Raw genomic sequence first — 16,027 nt, 5'->3', positions numbered from 1 at the left:
AAGGAGAAGAGAAAGATGCCAGACCATAGGAGGGGGGGAAGTGGGAAGACAGATGTCTGACCATAGGAGAGGGAGACAGAGGGAGGAGATGGTGCACAGCAATGGATGTGGCAGGGAAGAGATAAGAAATGATTCTTATGGATAGATGATAATGGGGAGAAAAAGAGGAAAGAGATGGTACACATAGATAGATGGGAAGGGAAGACATGGAAAAGTAGATAGATTTTCAGAAGAAAGATGAAAAATGGAAGAAAGTTGAATGTTAAAAGTTAGTGCTAAAGATGGATGTAGAATAAATAATATATGAACTGACTTCGCATTCAACACAAACCTGTCTATGAAGTGTAATCAATATGTTTTAAGTTGCTCAGAAATGTGAAACTCAACAAGGGGGGAACGCACCCCCCTAGAATGGGAACAGAGTTTACCTCCCAGTCATTGCAACTGTTTCTGTAGAGATCACACTTCAAGCCAGGATGTTGGTTAATAAAGATTGTTACAGTCCTTGAAATGATATAAAGTATAGGATTTTCTCCTTTCTTTTTATACTTGTTTTATACTTGTCAGAACATCACTTATGCATGATTAATAGAATCATAACTTAGCTTAATGAGGGGTTTGGGGTCCCGACGCGGCCCCGTTTCGTGTCCTTCGTCAGGAGACCCACTCACGATTGCTGGAAAACTGGCTGTAGTCTTTTAAACTTCAGTTATGTTAAAGTTAGTGATACGACAACATTTCAAAACTGAAAAGCTCTCACACCACAAAGTTTATTCAAACTACCAGTTCAAAACTGAAAAGCTCTCACACCACAAAGTGTATTCAAACTGCCAGTTTGAATACACTTTGTGGTGTGAGAGCTTTTCAGTTTTGAAATGTTGTCGTATCACTAACTTTAACATAACTGAAGTTTAAAAGACTACAGCCAGTTTTCCAGCAATCGTGAGTGGGTCTCCTGACGAAGGACAAGAAACGGGGCCGCGTCGGGACCCCAAACCCCTCATTGAGCTAAGTTATGATTCTATTAATCATGCATAAGTGATGTTCTGACAAGTATAAAACAAGTATAAGAAGAAAGGAGAAAATCCTATACTTTATATCATTTCAAGGACTGTAACAATCTTTATTAACCAACATCCTGGCTTGAAGTGTGATCTCTACAGAAACAGTTGCAATGACTGGGAGGTAAACTCTGTTCCCATTCTAGGGGGGTGCGTTCCCCCCTTGTTGAGTTTCACATTTCTGAGCAACTTAAAACATATTGATTACACTTCATAGACAGGTTTGTGTTGAATGCGAAGTCAGTTCATATATTATTTATCAAAGCAATTTCTGACTTCTAGTTTTCACTAGTGACATCCCCGCCATCTCATAAGGAAAAGATGGATGTAGGGCAGAAAGTGATGAAGGAGAGAAAAACAGCAAATGGATAAGAAGGCCCTGGATACACAGATAAAAGCACAGACAGAAGGAAGTGCAGGCAGAAACTGGAAAAAGTTGGTTAGAAAAATAAAATCACCAAACAAAGGTAGGGGAAATGATTTTATTTTCAATATAGTAATTGAAATTTATCAGTTTTGAAAATTTACAACTGCTGTCTATATTTTGCACTGTTCTATTTCTCTGGGGTTGCACTGCATGCAGAATCTTGCATCTTAGGGTTTCGTTTGTATATATTAGTATTTTTAGTTTGTGGTCCTGTATTGCATAGGGTTTATCTGTGTTCTGCATATGTGACCAAGGCCAGGTGTTCTGGTAGAAATAAATGTTGAAAAGCATGCACTGTGCTTTGTGTAATTAGTTTTGTGGTTAACCATTATGTGTTGTCAATAAGATTATATTGTGTGTATATATGAAAAATGAATGGAAAAAATGATATTACAATTAATACTATTATGGGGGCAGGGTCTGGGGCAGAGCTTAGGTGGGGTGTCCCCAAACAAAAAAAGCGTTCCGTTGCCTATGGATGAATATTCTGTGTTTTTGTGAATATGGAATGATATTTGAGGGTATTTATGAAAAGGCAAAACAGCTGGCTTGGCTGGGCAAAAAGATATACAGAACACACAGGATTTAATTTTCATTCTAAAAGACTTCCTTAAAGAACCAGTGCAAAAAAAACTTAACTCACAAGTTATCTCTGGGACTGCTGATTTATGTGAACAGGAAGTGTTTTAGAAAGAAAGTTTATTCCTTTTATGAAGTTAAGCTAGGAAGTGTGCTTTGAGATGAAGCTAATCTCCCTGATGTGGAATTAGCTTAGGGATATCTTTTGGAATTTTTCTGATATTAAGTATGAGATCTCTGTCAGTGGATGAAGGGCAAAGCCCGCTCAATTCTGTTAGCAATGAATATTTATAAAGCTGGAAGTAATTTATGGATAACTTTGGGAATTTTGCTGGATATTCAAAAACACTTATCTGTATAGCAGCTTCTGCTATATGGATGAGCCCTATTCAGACATTTCCAGCAGCACTGTACAGACAGTGTCACTGAAAATTCATATGGACCATCTCAGCACTATCCAAATATTGCCAGGGTGGTATGAAGGCAAAGGGTAGGCAATCAATCTAACTGTACTGTGATATTCTGCTTTTAGCTATATATAAGTTAGGACAGCAAAAAGGTTAAATATACATATTAATTTAAGAGGAGAGATGATACAAAGATGGCAGCTGGCAGCCCAGAGGATCATTGCAGGGAAAATGCAACTAATAGCATAGTGGAAGGAAAGCAGTTTGACATGATCACAAGGCAAGGAATACATTCTCAGCAGTTACTACAACATTAAAGCAAACTGAAAACCATATTACATTATAACCTCCCTGTGTAGACCTCACTAGCCTTGATCATAAACCAAAGTGTGGATCTTTCCAATTCAGGGACTGCCCGGGGAGAGTACAGTGTAGAGTGTACAGTGAGTGGCTGACATGGTATATCCCTGATGGGAGAGGAGAACAAAGGTGCTGATCTACTTCTGCAGAACATCTCCAACTTTTCACAATTTTCTAATAGGAAGGATACCTGTCTTTTCACATATATTAGATCCATTTCTTGTGTTTTCTTACTGCCTTGTAAGAGTGAGTTTTCCTTTGTCTGCATAAAGGAAGAAAAACTGAACCTTCTGCAAATTTTTTTTGTGAACAAGTATCTTTAATGGAGTGCTAGAAATTCACATTTGTGAATTTTGTATTCTGTTTTTTGCAAAAGAAATTGATGAAAACTATACTGTATGGGGCTCATAATCAAAACTTTAAAATGTCCAAAAACCAGTCTAAGTCAGCACTTGGATGTCCTAATATCAGGGACGTCCAAGTACCAATAATCAAAATCAACTTTCTGGACATGCAGCAGCACTTCTAAGCTGCTGTGGGTCCAGAGAACGAAGGGGCATGTTGGGAGGTGTGTTATGGGCGGGAATCAGGTGGGCTTCAACCTGGACATACCCCAGTCATAATCAAAGTTTTCCTAGAGGGAACTTAGACACTGGCATTTAGACCTGTTTGAGTTGCATCTAAGTTCCACAAAGGTACCCAAACTGACAAGAAGACCACTGGAGGATTTAAGGCATGACCCCCCCTTTATTCCCCCCACTGGTCACGACCCCCTCCCACCACCCAAAGAGCAACCCCCCCAAAAAAACAAAACATAGGCTTCACATCAGCTGATCGTGGCAGAAGGAATCCCCATCAGCTGAGCCAGTTTCAGGGATTCCTGGTGGGTCAGCTGATGGAGTTTCCTCCTGCCAGGTTCAGCTGAGCCACAGGGCCCTACACCCCTCCCCCCCCCTGACATCCTCTGAAATCCCGGACCTCCCCCTGACATCCCCCACATCCTCCTGACATCTCTGAAATCACACTGACATCCCAGACCTCCCCCAACATGCAGTGGGAGCTGGAGGCCCTGATTGGCTCAAAATGGTCTTCAGCCCCTCCCTAATATGCATTGGGAGGGGAAACTCCGTCATTTGATTATGCCCCTCTATGTGTGTAAGCTCCAAGGATCCTAATTGTATCTTTGAGTAGAACATGACCACCATGAATTGTTGGACAAACAGCCAGATTTGGAGAACTGAGTAATGAGAAAATTAAAGTAACAGATTTAGATGGATTCAATTTTAATCCATTCAGTGCAATCCAATTAGCTACCTGAGAAAGTTTATGTGATATGTCATCAATTATATACAAAGAGCGGACTTTTAGAGGAAATGATTGGATGTTGTCCTAATAGACATAGATGTAATCCCAAGAGAATGCAGTAAAAGGGTAAATTGTGACTGAAAGATTTTAGAAAAGAATAGGTCCCAGCAGTGGCGTAGTAAGGGGGGGCAGACCACCCCTGGCATTGGCCTCTCCTGGCCCCCCCCCCCATGTACCTCTTGAAATGTTTGCCGGTGCGATCAGCATCTTCCACTTGCTGCTCATACCAGCTTTAGCTCCCTTCTGATGTCATATTCTGGTCACAGGACCAGGATGTGATGTCAGAAGGGAGCCGAGAACATTTCAAGAGGTGAACATTTCAAGAGGTACACGGGGACAGGGAGGCGTTCAAGCAGTGGGAAAGAGTGGGGGGATGCTCAAGTGTCAGGGAAGAGTGGGAGTGCTTGGCGCGGTGATGCCGGATGCCAACCTCCCTCGCTATGCCACTGGGTCTCAGCACTGAACCCTGAAAGCACTTTGCATGTGAGTTCTTAAATTTCAGAGTTTATGTTTGCTCAGTGGAACAATGCTAACCAAATCCTGATTGACTGGGATGCAAAATATTTGTTTTTTTCCAGAAAGGATGTCGGTTGCTGAATTACAATATTTTCTTTATGTTTGGACACCAATTGGATAATAATTTAATGGACTGGAGATGTGGTGGGGCATTTTTGATAGGACATCTAAGTCCAATTTTGGACATTTCGAGAAAAATGTCCAAAAATCAGGTGGCGATATTCTGTTTGACATCTAATTTTTTTTGCCATTATTAAAAAAAAAAAGTCCAAATTACAAACATCCAAAACAAGCCATTTGAATTCTTAATGGATTGGCATGTATTTTATAGACTGGCAGCATTTTTAATGGACATGCCAGCAGAGCAGTGGGGCATCCTAGGGGGCATTGCTGTGAACTTCACATTAAGGGTGCCAGGTACACATCTCACCATAACCCTTGTACATTATATGGTAAGCCCTTCAAATCTCCCCCAAAACCTACTGTACCCATTTGTCTACCACCCTAATAGCTCTTATGCCTGCAGAAGTCATCTATATGGGTTTCGAGGTGATCCATGAAATTACATAGTAATGTAGTAGATGATGGCAGATAAAGACCTGAATGGTCCATCCAGTCTGCCCAACCTGATTCAATTTAAATTTTTTAAATTTTTTCTTCTTAGCTATTTCTGGGCAAGAATACAAAGCTCTACCCGGTACTTTGCTTGGGTTCCAACTGCTGAAATCTCTGTCAAAATTCCAGCCCATCAACACCATTCCAGCCATTGAAGCCCTCCCCAGCCCATTCTCCCCCAAACGACCATATACAGACACAGACCGTGCAAGTCTGCCCAGTACTGGCCTTAGTTCAATATTTACTATTATTTTCTAATTCTAGATCCTCTGTGTTCATCCCACGCTTCTTTGAACTCCATCACTGTTTTCCTCTCCACCATCTTTCTCAGGAGTGCATTCCAGGCATCCACCACCTTCTCCGTAAAGTAGAATTTTCTTACATTGCTCTTGAATCTACCACCCCTCGACCTCAAATTATGTCCTCTGGTTTTATAATTTTCCTTTCTCTGGAAAAGATTTCATTCTACGTTAATACCCTTCAAGTATCTGAACGTCTGAATCATATCTCCCCTGTCCCTCCTTTCCTCTAGGGTATACATATTCAGAACTTCCAGTCTCTCCTCATACATCTTCTGGCACAAGCCACCTATCGTTTTCATCACCCTCCTCTGGACCACTTCATGTCCTCTTACGTCCTTCACCAGATAAGGTCTCCAGACTGGTAAGCCTGATTTCAGTTCCAGGCAATACACTTCTCCCTCCGAATTCACGAGGGTTAGGGGCGAAACAGCCCCGCGAATATGGAAAAACTGCGAATAACTTTTTATATGTTATTCACGGGGTTTTTGTAACAACCACCGTTAATATAATGAAATCGCGAATAACAACAGGCGCACCAATTCTCCTTCAAATTAAGCGACTCCCTTTTAGCCTTGTAGCACTGGAAAAGTGCCACCTTGTGGAGATAATTATGAACTTTGACAATCACCACCCGAGGGCTGTGGCAACTTTTCTCCCGCCAGCCCAGTCGATGTACGCGCTCCAACTTAAGGAGGCACATACCCTCCAGCAAAGGTAACTCTGCCTGCAATCAGTGCTCCAACTCAGAGATTAGGCGGGAGTCGGCAACAGATTCCGGGAGGCCCACAAACCTGATGTTGTCTCAACATGATCGATTTTTGAGATCTTATTTTGTGCCTTGAGAACATAACTGTGTACGAAGCTCTGCAAGATCTGATGAGGTTGATGTAGTCACCTCCTCCACCGTCGCCACCCTAGTCTCCAGCTCCGCAGTGCAGCGAGACAACTCAGCCAGAAGTGATTTTCTCTGTGAAAGCTGGTAAGGGCCAAAATTTTTATTGGGACTGTACAGAACTTTACCCATGGATGATGTAATTTTTGGGGAGGAGCCAGCATGCCAAAAATTGCGAACAGTTGAAACCACAATTTTGAAACCGCGAATACGGAGGGAGAAATGTATAGTAGAAACTATTGTAAAGAATAACATTATGGACCATGTAGACAAACATGGTTTAATGGGTTAGAGTCAGCATGGGTTCAACCAAGGGAAGTCTTGTCTCACCAACTTACTTCATTTCTTTGAATAAACGTGGATACAAGTGAGCTGGTATCCATGTTTATTCAAAGAAATGAAGTAAGCTGGTTGATGTAGTTTGTCTAGATTTTCAGAAAGCTTTGAACAAAGTTAATCATAAGAGACTCCTGAGAAAATTAAAGTGTCATGGGATTGGAGACAATGTTCTGTTTTGGATTAGGAATTGGTTATTGGACAGAAACAGAAAGAAGGGTTAAATAGCCATTTTTTCAATGGAGGAGGGTGAATGGAGTGCTGCAGAGATCTGTACTGGGACTGATGCTATTTAACATATTTATAAATGATCTGGAAATTGGAATGACATACGGACTGAAAAATTGCAGGAAGACCTAAGGAAAGGGAGCCACATAAACATCTCACCAGAACTCCCTTATAAGCTATGGTGAGTCCTCCCCAAACACTCCCAAAACCCACTATACCCACCTGCCTACAACCCCAATAGCCCTTATGGCTGCAGGTGGTACCTATATGACAGTAGAATAGGGTTTTGGGATTTTTTTTGTGGGCTCATATTTTCCACAGTGAATGTAGTAGTTAGAGTGGCTTATTGGCCTGGGTCCTCCTCCCTATGGTTCACTAGCCCACTCCCCAGACTACTTAAGCCCCCTCTGTGCAGCTCTACTAGGCTTTCCTATGCCAGGTGCTTATGTTTTGGAGAAAGGTATATTTGTGGGGGTGCAACGGGGTCAGTGAACATGGGGGGGGTGGGGGAGAGTGTGTATAGGTCTTTTCTTTGTGTCTGCAGTGATTATCTGGTCACTTTGGATACCTTTTGGGCACTTAATCTGACTCACAATGTATAAGTTCCATCTAGAAAGTCTCATCAAACCTTCGACTATCCCTTCAGGATGACTAAGTCTAGGCCTGCCCACATCCTGCCCACCTACCACCTAACTACTCCTCCAAAACCTCCCCTTTCAGCTCTGGGTGCAGAGCGGGATTCAGAGGCCTAAAATCTCCCTGGATTTGTCCAAAAAAACCTTTTGATTATTGGCACTTGGACAACCTGTCTTTTAGATCGTCCAAGTGCCATATGAGCCCCATATGCTATAATGTCATTGTTTTGGTTAAATAAAACTATTTAAATTGTTATTATGTTAATTATTATTTTTCAATAAAGTTCACAGAAAAGTCTGAATATGAATGATCATCCTATTTAACTGGAGATAGTTCTCCTCACAATAATTTCAGAATATAATAATATAACCAAATCAGCAATTTTTTTTATATAACTGTAAAATTAATATGAAAAGTTCTTTTTCAAAAAATGAAGCATGTGGTTGTAAAAATTAAGATTATACCAGCAAGAATTAGTCTTTCTGTAGAAAACCATGATTTAAATCAGTGGTTCCCAACCTTGTCCTGGAGGACCACCAGGCCAGTCAGGTTTTCAGGATAGCCCTAATGAATATGTATGGAGCAGATTTGCATGCCTGGCACCTCCATTATATGCAGATATCTCCCATGCATATTCATTAGGGCTATCCTGAAAACCTGACTGTCCTGGTGGTCCTCCAGGACAAGGTTGGGAACCACTGATTTAAACAGTGATTTAAATCTATTTGATTTAAATCAAATCTACTCGAGGCAGATTTCAAGATCAGAAGCATTCATGCAAAAGTGGTGTGATAGTGCCATTAGGATGAACTGAGGCTGCAGTTGAGGACCACTAAAATGTAGGAAACAGAGTATTGAACTGTCTATTGAGTAAATGGTCTAGTAGCCAATAAGGAAAAAACTGAACTACTTCTGATTAACAGATGGGGAGGGAACTACTCAATATATCAACTAACGCTGAATGTACCGTATTTGCCGGCGTATAAGACACACTTTTCCCCCCTCAAAATACGCTAAAATATGGGGTGTGTCTTATGCGCCGGTAATCAAAATTATGATTTGAAATTTCAGTCAGTCTAAAACTTCTGGTTTATATTAATATACCGTCACGTTGTTTCTGCTCTCTCTTGGACGCTGCAAGGTCTCACAAGTACATACTATATATACAAGGCACAATTTCACATTGTACACGTGTGTCACGTTGTTTCTGCTCTCTTTCAGATGCTGACTGTTCTATAATACAGAACAGTATTTTGAACTTGGTAGATTTGTCCAAAACATCAGTGTTCCGTGATATTTTATGTTGAGATTTCTTGGTAAAACATGGCTCAAAAACAACGCAGATTATTTTTTTTTCTTTAAAATGTATATAAAAAAGGGTGTGCGTCTAATTTACAAAGCTAAAAAATATGACCACGTTACTCCGCTGTTGATTAAATCCCATTGGCTTCCTATAAGCCATCGTTTCACCTTCAAATTATTGTTTTTGGTGTTCAAAGCTTTAAATTTTAATGAACCCCAATTTATTAACAGATGGCTTATCCCATATAGTACAACACGCTCACTTCGTTCATCTTCAGCTAATCTCCTTACAGTACCATCTATTAAAATGATAGGAACTAGAAGACAAGACATGTTCTCAGTTATTGCCCCTCACTCTTGGAATCTTTTACCCCAACACATCAGAGAACTAAAAGACCTAAAACTGTTTAAAAAAATGCTTAAAACCTTTCTTTTTAAAGATGCCTATGGAGCTTAGGACTAATAAAAATTGATAATCTTATAACCATTACCGAGTTTTATATTTTTTATCTTTTTTTAAAAAATCAGCCATTTTTACCCACCTTTTGTTTTTTCCCTTTCATGTTTTTTCTTCTATTCTATCAAAAACTGTAACTTCTCCCCCACCTAACCCACACAAGTCTTGTATGTTTTTAGCCACATATTATTTTAAAATAAGATTTATAATCAGTTTGTAAGTGTGTTCTATTTTAACCAACAACTAATTTGTTTTTTATATCACTATTAATATTGTACTTGTTTCATTTATTAATACATGTTATATCATTGTACATCGCCTAGCAATTTATATAGGCGATTCATCAAGAATAAATAAACTTGAAACTTGAAACTTGATACGCCGCTGCGTGCTATACGTTTGCAAATACGGTAAATACCATAAAGTAATCCACAGAGAGTGTGAGAAACCTAGGAGTATGGCTGAATCCAAACTTAGACATGTCAATACAAATTCAACACATTGTTAAAAAATGCTTATGGCAAACTCTACTGGGTCAGATATCTGAACTTTCAAGCAATGTCCAATTTAATAATATCCCTGGTACTCTAAGAACATAAGAACATAAGAAGCGCCATCTCCGGATCAGACCTTCGGTCCATCAAGTCCGGCGATCCGCACACGCGGAGGCCCTGCTAGGTATACACCTGGCTTATTTTATAGCCAAATAATCCAAAATAGCAAGAGGAATATACTAAAAATTCACAAAAATTATTCCAATTTATATCCACTACTGTAGAGGAGTGAAGCACAAGATAGGATATATATTTCTAAATGGAGAAAGGACCTCAGTTTCTTCCAGGGAAAGAAAACAATCACTTGGAGGATCTCTATGTCTGCCGTATACAACTTTAAGCAGCATAGGAAAAAACATCCCTGGTCAAAAACTCCATTGTAAAATAATATCTGAAAAACTGTTAACATACAGTCCAGAACATCACAAGTCACTTATCTTTTTGATATAAAGGATATCTATATAAAGGATATCTTGTGGATATAAATTGGAATAATTTTTATTTTATAGCCAACCATATCTTTATATGCCTCTCTCAAGGAGATATGCATCTAGTTTGCTTTTGAAGCCTAGGACTGTCGATTCCGCAATAATCTCCCCTGGGAGAGTATTCCAGATGTCAACCACTCTCTGTGTGAAGCAGAACTTCCTGATATTAGTCCTGAACTTGCCCCCCCTTAGCTTCATTTCATGTCCTCTTGTCCGTGTCAAATTGGACAATGTAAATAATCTTCTCTGCTCTATTTTGTCGATTCCTTTCAGTATTTTGAAGGTCTCGATCATATCCCCACGCAGTCTCCTTTTCTCAAAGGAGAACAATCCCAGTGTTTTAAGTCGATCCTCATATTCCAGTTTCTCCATACCCTTCACTAGTTTAGTTGCTCGTCTCTGCACCCTCTCCAGCAGTTTTATATCCTTCTTTAGGTAGGGAGACCAATGTTGGACGCAGTATTCCAAGTGGGGTCTGACCATTGCCCTATAAAGCGGCATTATAACTTTCTCCGATCTACTCGAGATTCCTTTCTTTATCATGCCCAACATTCTATTTGCCTTATTTGCCGCTGCCGCGCATTGTGCCGACGGCTTCAGGGTCCTATCTATCAGTACACCCAGATCCCTTTCTTGTTCACTTTTTCCCAGAGTTGCACCTGACATTCTGTACTCTTATTCCTTATTTTTACTGCCTAAATGCATTACCTTGCATTTCTCCACATTGAACTTCATCTGCCATTTCTCCGCCCATTTTTCTAACCGACACAAATCACTCTGGAGTTCCTCACTGTCCTCCTGCGATCTGATTGCCCGGCAGAGTTTTGTGTCGTCTGCAAACTTGATGATCTCACTGGATGTTCCGTTTTCCAGGTCATTGATATAAATATTAAAAAGGATCGGCCCAAGTACCGAGCCCTGGGGTACACCACTAGTCACTTTCTCCCACTCTCTATTTTGGACTACTGCAATGCAATCCTGCTGGGCGTTCCTCAGTACATGATCAAACAGATCCAAATAATACAGAATGCCACTCAGATTCTGAAAGAATTACACTGGCTCCCTATTGAAAGTAGGGTGAAATTCAAGATCATTCATCTTTTGGAAATGCATTACTTAGAAACCAGACTACACAACCATACTACAACATGCACAATTTGTTTGAGTCAAGAATACTTATTGGAAATACCATTGTTCAAGGACATCAAATACAGAAGTATCAGGAAAAGAATGTCCTCAGTGGTTGCTCCAAAGTGGTGGAACTCCCTACCAGAGGAACTAAAACTAGAAAAAGATACCTAAAAGTTTAAGAAAGGAATAAAGACCTTCTTTTTCTCAGACTACTTTAATTAATATAAGAATTATCCAGGGGGGGGAAAGGGGTATAAATAGCTCACTACTTCACAGTTCATACATGATAGTGTGAAGCAGGAAATACTAAGGAAGTTTAAATTATGATACATTTGCATGGTTTTAGTATGTATATTTATAGAGGTATATGATATACAGTCATGTGAAAAATTTAGGGCACCCCATGAAATATTCAGTTCTTTCTTTAGAAATGTTCACAAATCGATGCCAAATCTTTTTTAAATTTATCTCTGGAAAAGAAAGTGATAGTCAGGGGTTAGTGGGACTGAGAAACAAAGTTGAAAAAATGGAGAATTATACCCGTCGGTTAAATCTATGTTTTGTTAACTTTCCTCAATCCAAGAATACAGCTCCCACTGAACTGCTTAAGAGATATCTGATGGAAGTTCTGGGGTTTCCTAATGAAGTTGTGCCTCCATTCTCCAGAATTTACTTTGTTCCGACGAAAAAAACGACAACCTCAGGTCCAGGGAGATTTGTCCCTAGTTAGATTGAATGGAAACATCCTTAGAGGAAGAGAGTATGCGATCTACGCTCCTGGTGACATTTGTTTTTGAGTCTGATAAAGACACCCCCACCGTGCATCCCCTCTCTTCTTACTTGTGGAACTGCTCCTCTTAGTCTTTGAACTGCTTCTTGTTCTAGCACTCCTGGATGGCGGATGATGACCCAGCACTTCTGAACGGCCCAGCCTGGCCCAAGCAGCTTTGAAACGCTGCATGTGGCTGACCCACAAGCCTCTCTCCAACATGAACTCTGACGTTGGAGAGAAACAGTGGCATACCTAGGGTATGTGACACCCGGGGCCCATCATTTTTTGACACATATCCCGGCCCCGCCCTTGGTACACCACTGCCACAGGGTAACAGCAACTCTCCAAAACTTTACTACAAATACTCTTGCGTGAACAAGCACATAGAAAGGTCAGAGCAGAAGTGCTTACAGAATTTGCCCAATTTGCTTTGGAGAGTTTTTTAAATTCAGCATCCAGTACATAAAATCTCCCAGAAAGCAGGGATGTGAAAATACAGGTCAGTAACAACGCCCTCTGGCAAACCCCTGAGTAAAATACCTAATACAATATTAAAGCACAAGGCACAAACCCCCCAAGTTGACTACCAACAAATACAAACTACCTCTTAAGTAGTACAGATAGATGCAAATGATACATTTGCTCTGTTTGTCACAGGGTAAGGAGAATTAGTCACTTCTATTGGTTGGAGCTGTAAACTTTTGCACGGGAGTTTGATTTGTCCATTTTTTTTCCCCCCTGGCAAGCAGTAGTCATTTTGGTGGTTTTCTGGAGGCTTGTGATCTATTGGGGAAGTAACAAACCTGGCTGTCTTTACTGTGCTATACGGGAACGTTTTACATTACCTGCAAAGTTTTCCAAAATCCCCCTTTGCTTCAGTCTCTGCATTCCATTTTGGGGCTTGCAAACACTTTTTACTATCCTTACAATGTCAGGCAGGACCCAGCCACAGCCTCCTGCTGATAAGTCACCATCAACCCTCCCCCCCCCCCCCACGAAGAGTCCCTAGTGTGCTACCGCTGCCAAGTCATTTTGGACATTGACACTATGAAACTGCCCTGTCCCCTGATCAAGATGCTGTGTGGCGACAACGAGTCCTGTGCCTCTTATACACTTTCAGCTAGTAAGTGTCTCCCTCCTACACACACACAACGACAGAGAAGGGGGAAGCACCTGCCCACTATTTCTAACCACTTTCCAAATGTTTATAGCAGGGGAATCAAATGTCAGTCGGCCGATAAGTCACCATCACCCCTCCCCCCCACCGAAGAGAAGAGCTGCTCTCCTTCACTCACATTCCACCCCATGAACAGAGCTGCCGAGTTCTGTTCGTGTCCTGCACCGGTATCCTGCCTGCTTATACTGCAGCCCACAACCATGTGGCGAGCTGCTGCTGTTGGAGGGCAAATTTATATCCGCGACTCAGCACCACTCCCTGGGAAAAAAAACCCTCCCCATACTACTGTGAAACTCATACCTGAGGTCACCCACCATCAATCTCGCAGGGTGACCCGTCAAAAGCGCCCCGACAATCGCGCGCCAACCCGTTCTTCACTGGCACAACCCCTCCCCCTTGGATGTGTCCCGCCTTAATCGGAAGCGGATGTTGCGTTAGAGCAGGTGAAAGCAGCAGTCAGCTTGTAGGAGGTGACATCTTGAGTGGATGCATGTGTCCCCCAACTCTTCCAGGGTTTTGAACAGGACCGTCCTGTTATTACATTGCCCTCACCACTGAAAACGGGACATTTTGTCATCCCAAAGCAGTGTGTGGGGACAACGGGACAGGCGGTGTACTAACGGGCAGTCCCATTCAAAACGGGACGTATGGTCACCTTATGTATGATGAAAACCACCTCATGGTAAGATCAATGCAAGTCTGTGCTTGCCTCTATAGCTACAGTATGAACAGAGGATTTTTCTGATCTCTGGTGAAGTGATGTGCCACCTTTTTACTATTGTCTGTATAAAACATAACAGGGAGATGCATTTCTGTACATTTGTACCTTGACACGGATTTCATGTGCTTTTGGTGCTGGGACTTCCACTTCCTCAATGGAAAAGGGTTTTCCTGTTTCCCAGCTGATAGCTGCCCTGCATTTGATAACCTTATAGAAATGAGAGAAAAGAAAAACATTATGAACTGGGCTATAGCGCAGAGTTTACTGAACATTATACTTACTTTAAAAACTGAACACATTTTTAATGATCTGGTCCAGTTTCTTTAAATCAGGTCTGGTTGCGGCCTTCCTCAGAGCTGCCCACCATCAAATTAATATTTTCTCCTCATCGGTATATTGTAATACTTTTACTACTGCAGTATAACATTGATAGACTGTAGATTCTTTCAGCTAGATATAAGGGTGGTAGGTTATAGGAGAAACTCTGAAGGCTCTGTTTGTGATTTGCAGAGTGAGAGACCAAGAGATATGGTTAACAGTTGAAATGAGTTGCTGTGTAAGGATATTAAGGTCCTCCTACATTTCAGCTATTTGATGTATGTGTAAATTCTTTACCAAATCCAAGTCCACACAAAAAAACATTTTTTTAAAAAAAACCTTTCTAATACTGATACAGGGATAACCTTGATGGAGAAAAGACCTCAGTGTCACTAAGGATATAACAACTTGAATATCCAGAGGACTTCACCTAACTTCAAATAATTTAAATTTGAAGCAGGGGGCACGTCCTTGGTCAGAAAAAAACTCCATCATTAGTGTCATGGCTTATTTTGTTTTAATCTTCACAATCGTATCAAAATATAATATCAATCACTGTATAATTATTATAAGCCAAAATAAATTTCCACTTATCTTTAGATGAAAAGTACCCTTCTCCCTCAGTATGGAGTCCTTTTACTAAGGCACTCTTACTGATTTTAGCGCATGCTAAAGATTAGCACATGCCTTAACATTTAGCATGTGCTAATCTTTAGCGTGCGCTAAATCGGATAGCACAGCCTTAGTAAAAGGACCCCTATTATGTTTGCAAAAATCAGAGGCTGGTGCATATTCTAGCACAGTACAAAAGGAAGCTTCTGCTTGTGTCCTTTGCTGAAATAAACAAGTTGGTTTGACATCAGTGGTCTTCAGTGGAGTGTTCATTGGCCGTTCCCACTTCCTTTTGTATTGTTTTATACCCGTGGGTTCTCTGTCCTGTTGGACTTTTTGGTGTTTACCTGCATATTCTGCAGACAATCGCAGACTGCTCATATCATTCACTTGTGTGGTTTTTAATTCTTTTTTTACTCAACCTAACATATAAGATACTGTGCCAGAGCGAAGGGAAAAATGAAATGCTAGTGTAGGGTATCTAGAATCTTGTAGTATGGAGCCTATAAGGTTCCCTGTACCTCTGCTATATGCACATGGCAAAATTACATTGCTTGGCATCAGGGGTTGTCAGGCAGAGCATTTCATGGCTCTTGGATTTTCCAGCCTCCTCCAGAAGGAGGGAGGATTGAATGTCCTATTATTAAAAACAGAGGAAAGGAACAGTTTGGTAGGAACTCTTCTGAGTACAAAACCGTGTCTTACATGTGAATAACTGTCTCCCCCTTCCCCCTCCCCATTTTTATTACAAAGCCATGCTGCTGAGCAGCT

General features: G+C 41.0%; 1 protein-coding gene across 2 annotated transcripts in view; it reads right to left on the bottom strand.

Annotated features, from left to right (window-relative positions):
* Positions 1 to 16,027, bottom strand: part of LOC117366111 (alcohol dehydrogenase 1A-like) — an 81,868-nt gene that overhangs the window by 35,869 nt on the left and 29,972 nt on the right. For both annotated transcript variants that reach the window (XM_033957247.1, XM_033957239.1), the window contains exon 2: positions 14,432 to 14,533. In XM_033957247.1, the coding sequence (XP_033813138.1) occupies positions 14,432 to 14,533 (102 nt within the window). The remainder of the gene's footprint in view (positions 1 to 14,431; positions 14,534 to 16,027) is intronic.

Source organism: Geotrypetes seraphini, chromosome 1 (assembly GCF_902459505.1).
Source record: "Geotrypetes seraphini chromosome 1, aGeoSer1.1, whole genome shotgun sequence".
Taxonomy (NCBI): Eukaryota; Metazoa; Chordata; class Amphibia; order Gymnophiona; family Dermophiidae; genus Geotrypetes; species Geotrypetes seraphini.
The sequence above is the reverse complement of the archived record's forward strand: the minus strand, read 5'-3'. Positions and strand labels throughout refer to the sequence as shown.